The 13,203-nt window shown below is 55.4% G+C and overlaps 1 protein-coding gene across 2 annotated transcripts in view; it reads left to right on the top strand.

The window, feature by feature from the left end:
* Positions 1 to 12,146, top strand: part of VAV2 (vav guanine nucleotide exchange factor 2) — a 193,300-nt gene extending 181,154 nt beyond the window's left edge. The window contains exons 24-28 of one of the 2 annotated variants that reach the window (XM_058524427.1): positions 2,743 to 2,830; positions 4,075 to 4,198; positions 5,043 to 5,129; positions 6,162 to 6,316; positions 10,621 to 12,146. In XM_058524427.1, the coding sequence (XP_058380410.1) occupies positions 2,743 to 2,830; positions 4,075 to 4,198; positions 5,043 to 5,129; positions 6,162 to 6,316; positions 10,621 to 10,668 (502 nt within the window). In that variant the 3' untranslated portion in view covers positions 10,669 to 12,146. The remainder of the gene's footprint in view (positions 1 to 2,742; positions 2,831 to 4,074; positions 4,199 to 5,042; positions 5,130 to 6,161; positions 6,317 to 10,620) is intronic. The other variant, XM_058524428.1, reaches the window with a different exon arrangement.
* Positions 12,147 to 13,203: the final 1,057 nt, after the last annotated feature.

Below are 13,203 nucleotides of genomic sequence, written 5' to 3'. Positions count from 1 at the left end.
CTTGTGGGTCTGCCATCTCCTCTCCAAAAGACAGAGTCTGACTGGTGGTTGATTGCCATCAGCACAGGATGTCCAGGGGATAGGAGTCTCAGGCCAGGCCACAGGCCAGTGAGTAGAAGGTTCTGGTGTGCCACGACCTAGATGGGAGAGTCTCAAGCAGAGTGGCTTCTGTTACAGGGAAGGCCTCCTCGGGTCTGCTGGGTGGGTGCTGGGGGTGGCGGGCCCTGTGACCAGGCCACCGGATGTCTGCAGCGTTTCAGCCTGGATGCTTCTGGTTGCGAGTAGCAGAAGCCAACACAGGGGAGCAGAGAGGGGCTGTTCTGTAGGATACAGGAGGCCTCACGGCTGTTAGGGGCCAGGTGGGCCGGGCTCAGCAGGGCCACACCCAGGCCCTGAACACACAGCTCATCCCACCTCCCTGTCTCAGCTTGTGTTTGCTTCTTCCCGTGTGTAGCAGCTTCCTCTACGTCTGCAGCCAGTGGGTACAAGTGGTAGATGTGGTGGAGGTCGGGATCTGGGGAACTAGAAGGAGCCAGAACTGAGGATGAGCCCCCACAGGTGGGAAAACACTGCCAGGGTCCCATAGCCTTTCCAGGAGGCCCCACAAATGTTTGGGGCCTGAAACACATGCATTGACTCTAAAATACAAAGAACAACCCCAACGTTGAAAGTGACACATGGCCAATGAAAGATCATCTGGATGTGACCTGGGTCACCTAATCTGCGAGACCTGCTCTTGAGCAGAGGTCAGCCGTACCTGCCGTGGGCAGTGGGAGCATTGTAAGATGTGTGACACAGTGCAGGTGGGGCCTCCCACAGTGACAGTCTCGGTGGGCCCTGGGAGAAAAGTGGAGTGTGGGGTGTGGTGGTAGGTCAGGGGTGGAGGCTGGGGGCTGGCACCAAGCAGTGAAGTGGCAGAGATGTCACTTGCCTGGTAGGAATCAGCAGAGCACCTGCTGTGTGCCTGGCCGCAGGGCTCTGGAGGGGGCCTCAGACGGTCCTTGCCCAAGGAGCATGGGGGCGGGGTGAGCACACTCAGCTCACTTTAATCCAGGAGAAACAGTGGGTGGTCTACAAAGGCCCCCTGGGAGAAGAGAATGGGCAGTGGAGCATTCGCTTACTTCACAACCGTTTATTCCATTAACTGAATTCTGGGTGTTAAACCAACCTTGCATTCCTGGTATGTCCCACTTGGCTGTGGAGTGAAGTCTTTTTTATATGTGTGGTTTGTATAGATGTACATATGGAGAGAGATTGTTTGCTAACAGTTTGTTGAGGATTTTTACGTCTCTACTCATAAGGGGTATTGGCGTGTCGTTTTCTTTTCTTGTGATGTTTTTGTCTGGCTTTGGTGTTGGCCGGCAAGTGTAGGGGTGGTGTTTGGGAGGGAGGGGCTGTGAGGAGCCTCTCCACTAAGGTCAGATTTGAGTTGAGCCCTGAGAACGCGGGGGTGGGGGGGTGGTGAGAATGGCAGGAGGGGGAGCATTCTGGGCAGAGGGGATGTTACCGGGCACATACACATGTTCTTTACCTGCCACACAAGAGGGGCCAAATAAAAACGAACACCAGGCTTATGGCAAGGAAAAGGTTTTTATTTTGGGTGATGTCAGCTGGGAGACGAGAGTGAGCCCTCAAATTTGTCCTGTCTCCGAAAGATGGGAGGCCAGGGGTTTTCAAGGTGGTGAGGCATGTGGCTGCTGGTAGGGAGGGGGAGCCTGTGGCCTTGCTGGTCAGCACTTCCCCACCAGCCTGCGCTTGGCCTTGTGAGGCTGCTGGCAGGGAGGAGGAGGCGAGATGAGGGAACCTGCAGGTGGGTGTCCTTGGTGGTCCGCCTCCGTGGTGGAGGGGGGATTCTGGTGCCAGTAAGCTGAGGAGTTGGGGTCTGGGGAGCTTTAGCTTCTTGATATTCTCTGGATGTCAGAAAACTTCAAAAGACCCATAACTGGCCAAAACTTCAGTCTAAGCCCAGTGTGAGGCCACCTGGGCTTTTAACAGTTTGTAACTTGTGTTTGCCTTGTGAAGTTCAAGGATACAAAGGTTTAAAAAACTGGTAATTTACGTATGAGTGTAACTTCTAGAAGCAGGGAAAGGGGACGAGTGCTTTTGGTTTTAACCGCATATATGCTGGGTTTAATGTAGGGGAACTGATGTCAGGCCGGCATCAGGGACAGCCAGAGCCAGGGCCTCCTGGGCTTGTGCTTGGTGTGTCTGAGGAAGAGCCGGAGGCCCGGCCGGCTGGAATGGAGGGTGTGGAGGAGAGTATTGTGAGATGGTGTCGGAGCTGGGGCGGGGCTGCCCGCCTTGGGCCTCGTGGGCAAAGGGCAGACCTTTGACTTGCAAACCAAGCTGTGAAGCCCTCATCAGGCCAGGGAAACGGGGAGAAGGAGGATGTTCCCAGTGCAGAGAAGAGAATGAGCAGAACCCCGAGACAGGAAGTCTCAGCGGGGCTGGTAGGAGGGGAGGGGTGGGGCTCCGGGGCCTGAGGCTGACCGGGGAGTGTGGGGTTCAAACGGGCAAGGTGGACCAACAGATAGACGGACACGCGGTAGGAGACAGGCCCAGGCTGGGGCAGCCTGAAGGGGAGGGGAGGGGAGGGCCGAGAGGGAGCAGCTGTGGGAGCTGGAGGTATGGCTGAGGGCCAGGCTCTTTGCTCCAGCAAACGTGCCGTAAGCCTGGACTCCCAGGGGGCTGGGGGCCGCGTGGCCTGCATAGTGACCGCTGTGGCCTGTGTACTTCGCCCAGGTTCAACGACGAGGTGAAGCACATTAAGGTGGTGGAGAAGGACAGCTGGATCCACATCACAGAAGCAAAGAAATTTGAAAGCCTCTTGGTACGTGACCCCTGGCTCCCGCCGGCCCCGCCCCGAGGGTGGGAGGAGGGCCCAGGCCTCCCCCTGCAGCCACCATGAGGAGGGGCCTCCTGCACCTGCTCCCTGCAGGCGCTCCCTGCAGGCTGGGCTGCGGGCTCTACCTGGGGAGGAGCGAGTCGTCCCAGTGTGGGAAAGACCCAGGAAACGGGCTCGCAGGGCGACTGGGGACAGTCAGGGCCTCCTCACAGCCCTGAGTTGGGCTTCTGTCCCCCAAAGTCCCCAAAGGGCCAGGTGGGTTGACTGTGGTGCACAGTGTGGGGAGGGCCCAGCCCATCCTGGCCACGAGCATTACAGCAGCCCGTTCACCCCCATCCTCCCACCAGAGCCAGAAACTCGGCCCGGGGCCTGGCCGTGTAGCCAACCTCACACGAGGGTGCCTTCCAACAGCCCCCTGCCTCTCCCCCACCTGCCCCCTGCCCCCCCACTTCCTCTCCATGCTCCTCGCTCCTGCCCCCTGCCCCCCACCCCCGCACCACCCAGCCCAGCCCGAATGCAGTCAAAGGCATATAGTCCTTAAGATGAGTTTAAGATTAGACCCATTCTTTCCTTAATTACACGGCGTCCGGGTACTGAGAACATCCGGCTAGAGTGTCTGAGCCCTTAGACACCCCACTGTAGCCACAGAAGGCACAGAGCGAAACAAAGTATCCACACTCCCCACCCAAAAAATAGTGATGTTCCCATTTCAGGGCGAGTCCTCACCGCCCTAAGCGTAGCCTGGGTGTGGTTCCGTACACCTTTTCCAAACAAAAGCACTGGCCGTCCTGTGCCCAGCTTTTAGCCTGCCCTTCAACATAGTAAACGCTCACATTGGGGTGAAGCCTCTGCTCGCCCCAGCTGGTAGCCGCGTGGCGTTCAGTCGCTTGGATATGCTGTTGTTTCTAGAAGCACTTACCTGGTGTTGGACACGTGGGGGTTCCCATTTTTCTCCATTACAAAGAGTGTCATAGGAGCATTCGTGTCCCTCAGTCTCTGCGTTCCTCCCTGATTTTTCCTTTAGAAACATTTGGGAGAGAAATTGCTGGATCAAAGGTCTTCGGGATACTGACCACCCACCCTGTGCCGGGTGGGAGGGAAGGGGTGGTTCTCGGGTCAAGAAGACAAGTCCCTGAGTGAACCTGAGGAGGTGGGGGAGGGAAACCAGGGCACCCGGGAGGACTGCCTGGAGGTGGTGGCAGCGGTCAGTGAGCATGTGTGTCCTGCAGGAGTTGGTGGAGTACTACCAGTGCCACTCGCTCAAGGAGAGCTTCAAGCAGCTGGACACCACGCTCAAGTACCCCTACAGGTCAAGGGAGCGGGCAGCCTCCAGGGCCTGCAGCCGGTCCCCAGGTAACGCCCGCAGCCACCCGGCACACCAGTGCTCCTCTGGCGGGGTCCACTCCATCCTGCCTCCCACGGCCCAGGCCCTCACTGCCCGCCTGCCCTCGAGTGGGCTGCACTGACCCAGGCCAGGAGCCCCTTCCTGACTCCCACCCCCGGGAGCAGCGGGCTGGGACCCCCGCCCGACACAAGCGTCTTCCGAGCCAGGGTGCCCTGTGGTCCCAGGTGACAAGTGGGGAGTGCCAGCTCTGAGTCGCTGCTGCGCGTCCTGGTGCCTTTGTCTGGAGACCGGTGCGGGGAGAGGACAGGGCGGGTCCCACCTGTCCTCAGCTCCCTGCCTATGCCCCTGTCCCCCGGGGCCTCCACCGTGGGGAGCCAGAGCAGCGCCTCTGTTTGCAGACGGGGCTCCGCGGCCCAGGGCAGGTGCCACCTGCAGTCAGGGGCAGGGTGGGCCCAGAGCGTTGGGCGTCCAGCCTAGGACTCTGTCCACTGAACACCCTGCTTCCTCCAGCTGAGGGGCCTGCAGCGCCGCGGTCCCACCTGGACAGAGCAGCCGGGAGAGGAACGCCTGGCCTTTAGTGAGCGCCTACTGTGTGCTGGGCGAGGGGCTGGGCCGTGCGAAGTATCTGTCCTCGCACAAGCCCCTTGCCCGGGGTGGGGGTCCCAGGAAACACGTCCTGGGAGGTGGAGTGAGGGCAGCTCAGACATGGCCAGGCTGCGCCGGTGCCCGGGTGGGCCTCGACCCTGCGCTGTCCCCCGCCCCTCCCGGCCCCGTCCCTGCGACCTCTGACTGCGTGTGCCTGCGAGTGCGCGGCCCCCTGGCCCCTCTCACGTTCTCTCTGCCTCTTTGCAGCTCCCTGCGCTTCCTGCAGCTTTTCCCTTCTCAGTCCGCAGGGTCTGAGCTTTGCTTCTCAGGGCTCCTCTGCTCCCTTCTGGTCAGGTACCGCTGCTCCCGGGGCGGGGGGCCTGGCACGGGGCTGCCCGCTGGCCCACAGCCCCGCCTGAGAGTGTCCACAGCTGCCCGCAGCCTGGTGGGGTGGAGGCGGGGGGAGCAGGACGGGGAGAAGGGGCTCCGCGGGCAGGGGGCTGCAGGCACCCGAGGACACCGTCAGGCCGGCGCTGCCCTCCTCACTCCACCACCTGTCTGACACGCTCCCCCGATGGCCACCCCCCAGCTCATCGCCACCGTCCCTGTTGCTCATCGGGAGCTTTGCCTCTGGTGGTGGCAAACCGCTGGGCGGCCACCCTCGGGGGAGGCGGGGGCAGACCCGGGCGGGCCCCACTCGGTGGCGTGAGGGGGAGCTGTGGGACCTGGGCACAGGGTTCGGGGTCTCGGTCGGCCCCGTCCACACGGCCCTCTGCTCCCAGTCAAAGCCCGCCCCGGCAGCTGCGCGTGTGACTCCACCAGTCGTCGTCACCTGTCCGTCAGGACTCCTGGGTTCTGGACCGAGCTGGTCCAGCTGGGTTTCCAGTTTGGTTTGGGGCTCTGGAACTGGGGACATGAGGGAAGTCAGGCACTGGTGCTCTAGCGTCCGGTCCGAGGTGCTCTATCAGAGTGAGGACTGGGAGTGGGGCAACGGTCCCTCAGCTGTCCACTGGCCACGTGACACCTGTGCACTGGGCACACAGGGATAGGCCCTGCAGGAGCTGTGACGGGCAGGGCGTGGGCATCTGCTCTCATCCCCACAAGCACGCTCATTGCGATGGCCCCCAGTGTGGGTGGTGGCCGCTCTGACCCCCTTGATGGGGGGACCTGCATAGGCCACGGGCCCACAGGTTTGGGCACCCGCAGGGAAGTGAGGGGCCCTGACGTTGGAGCCCGGTCTGACCCTCCAGGGCCTTTCTGCTTGACGGCCCTCCTCTGTGTGCCTAGGGCCAGGCACTGGGGGAGAGACCAGCTCAGCCTGAGGGCCCGCAGCCCTGGCTGGGCCCTGGCCGGCGGCTGTGTGATGCTGCCCATCTCCCCCAACAGTGTTCACACCCCGCGTCATTGGCACAGCCGTGGCCAGGTACAACTTTGCTGCCCGGGACATGCGGGAGCTCTCGCTGCGGGAAGGCGACGTTGTGAAGATCTACAGCCGCATTGGTGGGGACCAGGGCTGGTGGAAGGGCGAGACGAATGGACGGGTGAGTGCAGCCGGCCCCTGTCCCCAGGCCCCCATGCAGAGGGCGCCCAGCCTCACTGCAGAACTCAGGGAGGTGGGCCTTCCTGCTCGAACCTGGCTGGGCTTGGGCAGGCTGGCACCACGGCACGACCCTGTGCCAGCTCCCTCGGTGCCCAGGAGTCTGGGTGTCCTCAGGCTCCAGACACTGGCCATGACCCAAGGTCACACAGCAAGGGAGCAGCTTGCCAGGTCGGATCTGGATCCAGACCTGCCCAACCCTGTATCTGTGCTTGGTCCTAGTCTGTGGTCCTTTGTGGTCACTGCAGGGAGACAAGTTTCTTGTACAGTCTTCAAGTCACTTGCATGTGCCCAAGGCCACTTTGCAGGCAGGGAGGCCACAGGACTGAGTAGGGTCCGTGAGTCCTCGCTGGGCTCCTGCCATTTTGTAAGGCCCCCTCAGCACCCACCCAATGGTACTGGGGCTCCATGAGTGGATCAGGAAACATCAGCTTTCCTTGGGGCTGTAGCTGCCTGCAGGCAGGCACACTGGGCTGCAGAGGGTCAGCCAGCCTTGGCTGCCTTCGCTTGCCATTACATTGCCAGGTGGCGGGAACTGGTCTGCCTCCACCTAGCATGTTGTCTGCCCCTTTGAGGACCTCAAGGCTGATCCATTTGCCACCCAACAGCCCTTCAGAAGTGTGAGGCCACTGAGTCCTAGACGGCCACCTAGAGGACTGGGACCACTAGCTCCCAGGTGCATCTTGGGGCTGTGATTTAGTAAGCACATACCTGGGTGTTCGCCCTAGTTGGGAAGCCAACTGGTTTCCCAGGTGATTTCCATGTGGAGTTAAGTTTTAGAACCACTTGTTTAGAGTGTTACTAGATGTTTCTGTTGCCTTGACCCTGTTATGAAATGTCTCTTTTTATCTCTGGCAGTTTTTCTTGCTGTAAAGCCTACTTTATCTGCTGTTACAGAGACACCAGCTTTTTGCGGGGAGTAGTGATTTACATGGCATACTTTTTTCTCTCTTGTATTACTTTCAGCTTTTCCGTGTTCTTATATTTAAGATAAGTATAAGGTAAAACTTATTATATTCAGATTTTTTAAAGCCACTCTGATCTGATAGTCTTTGCCTTTTAATAGGTATATGTAGTCCGTTTACATTTAATGTAATTACTGAGATATTTAGACTTAAATCCATTGTCTTTCTGTTTATTTTCTATTTGTCACATCTAGTCCTTCCTTTTTTCTCCTTTCTTTTCTGCTTTTGGATTAATCGATATTTTTTCTATTTCACTTCCTGTCCCCTTGATTGCTTTGTTAGTTACGCATTCTTTTCCTATTACTAAAGTGGTTACTGTGGAGATCACGGTGTGCACTTTGACTCCTGAGAGACACCATCTTAAATCAGTACTTTTACTGCTTCCCAGACAATGCAAGGACCCTACAACTTTTGACTATATTCATTTTCCTCCCAACGTTGGGGCAGGCCTTGTCATGATCTTAGTTCTACATATTTTTTAACTCTGTAAGATGTTATTTTTATTGTAAGCGGCTAGTGTTCATTTATATCTACTACCTATTCACCTTTCCCAGGGCTCCTTGTTTCTTCCTGCCTCGTTGTATTTCCACCCAAGACCGTGTTCCTGCTGCCTGAAGTTCCTTCTTCTCAGTATTAGTTTTTAGTGTGAATCTGCTAATAAATTATCAGTTTTTGTTAGGTTTGAACACATCTTTATTTCACTTCCTTTTTTTCATGTTCTCATTGTAAAATGTTTGTAGTTTATTTTGATATAATTTCAAACTTAAAGAAAAGTTGCCATGGCACAAAGAACTCCCGTAGGCCCAGATTTGCCGGTGAAGAATGGTTTGTCCACTTGCTTTATCATTTGCGTTCCCTCTCTTTCTGTGAGTGTGTGTGCTTATTTTTCTCCAAACCATTTGACAGTCAGTTGCAGGAATCATATCCTTTTCGCCCTAAAGACTCCAGTGTGTGTCCCTTTGAGATAGTATGATTATCTGATCAACAGTCCATAGCAAATTCCACCAGTTGTCCCCAGAGTGTCTTCTCTGGCTGTTTTCCCCTGGCATGGGTCCAGTCCAGGACGATGAATTGCACTTACTTGCCGTGACCCTCAATTCCCTTTCATCTGGGACAATTCTTCTGCGTTTCTCTGTGTTACATGACTTTGACATTTTTTTTTTTTTTTGTGAGGAGATCAGCCCTGTGCTAACATCCGCCAATCCTCCTCTCTTTTTGCTGAGGAAGACGGCCCTGGGCTAACATCTGTGCCCATCTTCCTCCACTTTATATGGGACGCCGCCACAGCATGGCTTGCCAAGCAGTGCGTCGGTGCGCGCCCGGGATCCGAACCAGCGAACCCCGGGCCGCCGCAGCGGAGCGCACGCACTTAACCGCTTGCGCCACCGGGCCGGCCCCATGACTTTGACATTTTTGAAGAGCATATGCCAGTTATTTTTGTAGACAATCCCTCAATTTAGGTTTGTTTGATATTTCTTCATGATTAAATAGAGGTTGTATATTTTTGGTGGGAACAACACCACAATGGGGATGTTGGATCTTTTTCAGTGCCGTAATGTCCTATCAGGAGATATATGGTGTCAGTTTGTCCTTTATTGTGACATTAACCTCAATCACGAGGTTAAGGTGGTATCTGCCAGCTTTCTCCACTGTGAAGTTACTGTAATTAATAAGTAATTTGCAGGGTAATACTTTGAAATCAGATAAATATATTGTTTCTCGTTAAACTTTCACCTACTAGTTTTAGCATTCATTGAGGAGTTTTGCCTATTCAATTATTTCTATCATGGCTGTAAAAATAGTGATTTTCTAACTATCGTTTCTCCTACTGTTCCAAGTGGCCATTCTATGTAAGGAAAAGCTTTCTCTTCTCCCCTTGTTATTCTCCCCCAGGAATCAGTGATCTCTCTGTGAGACCTGCTTCCATTTTGTGAGCAGTTGTATTAAGTTCATTTTTGAAGGTATTTTCACTGGGTGTAGAATTCTGGGCTGGCAGATATTTCATTTCAGTACTTTGATGATGCCACTCCATTGTCACCTGGCTTCCATCATTTCTGTAGAAAAGCCAGGCCGTGTTCTTTTTTTTTTTTTTCTTTTTACTGAGGAAGACCGGCCCTGAGGTAACATCTATTGCCAATCCTCCTCTTTTTTTTTTTTTTCCCCCAAAGCCCCAATAGATAGTTGTATGTCATAGTTGCACATCTCTCTAGTTGCTGTATGTGGGACGCAGCCTCAGCATGGCTGGAGAAGCGGTGCATCGGTGCACGCCCGGGATCCGAACCCGGGCCGCCAGCAGCAGAGCTCACACACTTAACCGCTAAGCCACGGGGCCGGCCCCAGGCTGTGTTCTTAATGTTGCTCGTTTGCAGGAAAGGTCTGCACTGCTCCCCTCTGGGCTAAAGGTAAAAAAATGCCTTTGTTTTTTGTCAGGGTTACTACAATGTGCCGAGGTATGGTTTTCCCTTATTCATTCTGAGATTCGTAGAGATTTTTGAATCTGTGGCTTGATGTCCTTCATCAGTTTTGGAAATTTCTTCAGGTAGAATGTCTGCTCCATTTCCTTGCTTTTCTCCTTCCAGGGCTCTATTCACATGGATGTTAGATCTTTTCACCACAGCCCAGATATTATTTACACTGTGTTATGTGTTTTTCACCCATTCTCTGGTTTTCCATCTAGTTACCTGCAATTGACCCATCTTCCAGTTTATTAGTCTTCTCTTCTGCTTTGTCTAGTCTGCTGTTAAATCCTTCTTTTGGATTCTTAATTGCAGTCATTGCATATTTTTCAGTTCTAGGATTTCTATTTGATTTCCGATTTCAGTTTTCTGTGAAATTTTCTGCGCTTTTGTCAGTTTTATGAAACATACAAATCAGAGTTATTTACGTTTCCTGACGGGTGACTCTGATCTCTGGATGACCTGTAGGTTGGTCTCTGTTGTCTGCATTTTCTCTTAATTTCTGTCACTGGGTGCTGATTGAATGCTGAGCTTGTGTATTCAACACTGTTGAGATTCTGGATGACGTTATTTTCTTCCGGAGAGGGTTTCATTTTTTCTGGCTGGTGGCTAGAGGGTGGGCAGGTCATCGTAAACTGCTCAGGGCTGGTGCCAGCACCAGTCTCTTAGCCCCTTTGCCAGGGCCTCTCTTGGGGCAGGTCTGGCTTAGAGCTCCAGCCTTTTGAAGGGTCCTCCATCTCCACAAGCTCTACTCACTTTCATCCCCAACACGTGTGCACACAAGCACGCGCGCACACACACTTACGTGACCTTGCCATCTTTTTCAGATCGGCTGGTTTCCTTCAACGTATGTAGAAGAGGAGGGCATCCAGTGACAGCAAGAACGTGCACAGGACTCGCCAATTTTCTTGGAAGAGTCGCTCCAACTCTGAAGTCCATCTCTAGGTCTGCGACTCAGAGGGGAAATGCCCGCCAACCTTCCAGTCTTCAACAGCCCATAGGGATGGGGAGGGTGTTCAGAATCCTAAACGTGAACCGTCCTACCACCAGTCTGCCCTCGGTGGCCTGTCCTGGGTACACTACTTGTACATAGAGGAAATTGGGGCCAGCCCTGCTGTGGCTGCCACCATCAGAATGCTGAGGGGAGGGAGCGCCAGTGGCCTTCTGAGCCAGGCTCTGGGTGACAGCTGAGGCCAGAGCTCATCCTGCCCCTGTCTTGTTGAGAAGGCATTCAGGAACCTGGGTTTGAACAGCAGATGCTGTCCCAGGGAGGGCTGGGGACAGCAGAGGGGAACCTTCCCCCGCCCCTTCTGCTTAGGCCTGGACTCTTAGCTCGCCTGTTTCCTGCTGCTCCCAGGGGGCGGCTTCCAGCCTTGAGAGGCAGACGGGACCAGAGCAGGCTGTTTGCTGCAGCCCCTGCTCAGCCCAGCTGTGCTTGGGTGTAAGAGAAGAGGGCATTGCAGGAGGGCCTGTGCAGTCCCCCTTGACTTCCTCGTGTCCCTCTGCACCAGGGGCATGCAGAGACCCCCCAGGGCAGGTCCCTCTCTTGGGAGGGCCCTTAGGAACGATGAAGTGGCCAACCCTACTCCCAGTCAATGGTACTGTTCTTTGCCCCGAATCCTAGGTGTGTGTCTGTCCTGTCCTGCTGCCAGGTAGATGCATCTTCTATAAACCCTGATATGGGTGGGAAGAAAGCAGGGTGTTCCCTCACTCGGTCCCTGCTGCTCACATTCCTCCCCAGGAGGAGGACCCCCTGCTCCTGTGCAGGTGGCCCCGTCTGGGTCTCCTGTGTTCTGTGGTCCTTAGGGTTCCTCCCAGCCTTTGCACAGGATGTTGGTTCCACGCCTTGGCAGGTCTTCCTTCCAAGGGCTCCTGCAGCCCATGAACTGGGGCTGTGACCAGCCCAAAAGAAGTGCTCTTGGGGGTGGCTCTAGCCCCTAATTCCCGCTCCTGACTCCTGGCCCTTGACCTCTGGCTGGTTTGGCCAGACCTTGTCTCCTCTGCCCGGATGTTGCATGAGACCTGGTGACACTCTCCCTCTGACCTCCGTGCCAAAGCTACTGGGGAAACCTGGGCCACGTTAGCTACACAGCCCTGTGCAAGGAGCAGGGACCAGGCCAAGGCTGGGCTTGGGGAAGGCTGGCCCCTGCTGGGGTGGGTGCTTGTTGCCACGCTGCACCCGGGGTTCCTCTTGAGGTCAGCCTTGTAGCTTGCAGGCTCAGCTCACACACCCAGCATCCTGGCGTGGTGAGGAGGGGGAAAGGTCAGAGATGGTGAGTGGCAAGGAGAAAAGAGAAGGCAGCCTGCAAAGGCTTGAGAAGTGAGCGTGAACAGGATCACATCTGGGGGGCGGTGGGGCAGGTGGGCGGGGAGAAGAATTGGCCTCGGGGAGAGCAGACCCGAATCCCCATCATCGGGGTGCACCCAGCACTTTGCGCACGACCCCCAGCTCGGCTGGCCCAGCGCGAGCCCAGGCCGGGCGGGGAGAAAACCAGCCGGCCCCTTTCGTGTTTACTGTTGTCAGAAAGGTTTTGTTTTGTTTTGTTATGTGTTTGGTTTGGCTTGTTTGCTTTTTAAGGGGAAAAAAGTTTGTAATTATTTCATCCGAAGTTCCCGTTACATATCTGTGAATAATAAGGAAGAGATTTTATAATAATAAGCAAAGAAATGATGTATATTTGAGCTCCTCATGAAACAAGTCATCGTGATAACAGGACATCGAGAAAACATAATGTAGAACCTGGTTTTTGTGAATGTTTTGTTTTGTTTTCATTTATTTTGAATCTTGTTCCTGGTTTGGTCTGTCTTTGCACTGCACAGAGCAGGAGGGGGCGCAGGCTGGGATATGGGGGGTTCGGCAGGAGACGGGACGCCCTGTGGGGGGCTTCCGACCTGGGGCCTGAGATTAGCTGTGAACACTTAGGAGCCCGGTGCATGCGGGTCAGGGGTCTGGGGGTCCCGCAGCTGGTGGCGACCCCAAATGGAACACAAGCTGTACATTTGCCAATAGGTTTTTTCAGACCACGATTTTTACTGCAAATAAACCTAAGTTCTTTTCTGCAGGAGCGGCGGGCCTTTCCTGGCGGGGAGAAGGGAGTGGCTGGATTCTGCTGTCTGTGTCCAGCAGGGTCTGCCCCATTGGGATCGTGCTGGCCCAGGGGACAGTGGCCTGGGTCAGACACGGGCCTTGGGTGTGGCCCAGCCTCGGGCAGAGGCTGTGCGTCTGGAGGAGAAAATGATGCCAGGCCACCAACCTGGCACCTTCTCTGGGCTGGCACAGTGCTGGGTTCCCACACAGCCTCCTGCGGATTCCTCCAGCTGCTATCAGAGGCGGGCGCCACTGTCTTCCTATCTGGATGGGATTCAAACCCAGCCCTGCCACGTGGGCTTCACCCCATAAGCCCCTGCTT

Source organism: Diceros bicornis, chromosome 28 (genome assembly GCF_020826845.1).
Source record: "Diceros bicornis minor isolate mBicDic1 chromosome 28, mDicBic1.mat.cur, whole genome shotgun sequence".
Classification (NCBI taxonomy): Eukaryota; Metazoa; Chordata; class Mammalia; order Perissodactyla; family Rhinocerotidae; genus Diceros; species Diceros bicornis.
The sequence above is the reverse complement of the archived record's forward strand: the minus strand, read 5'-3'. Positions and strand labels throughout refer to the sequence as shown.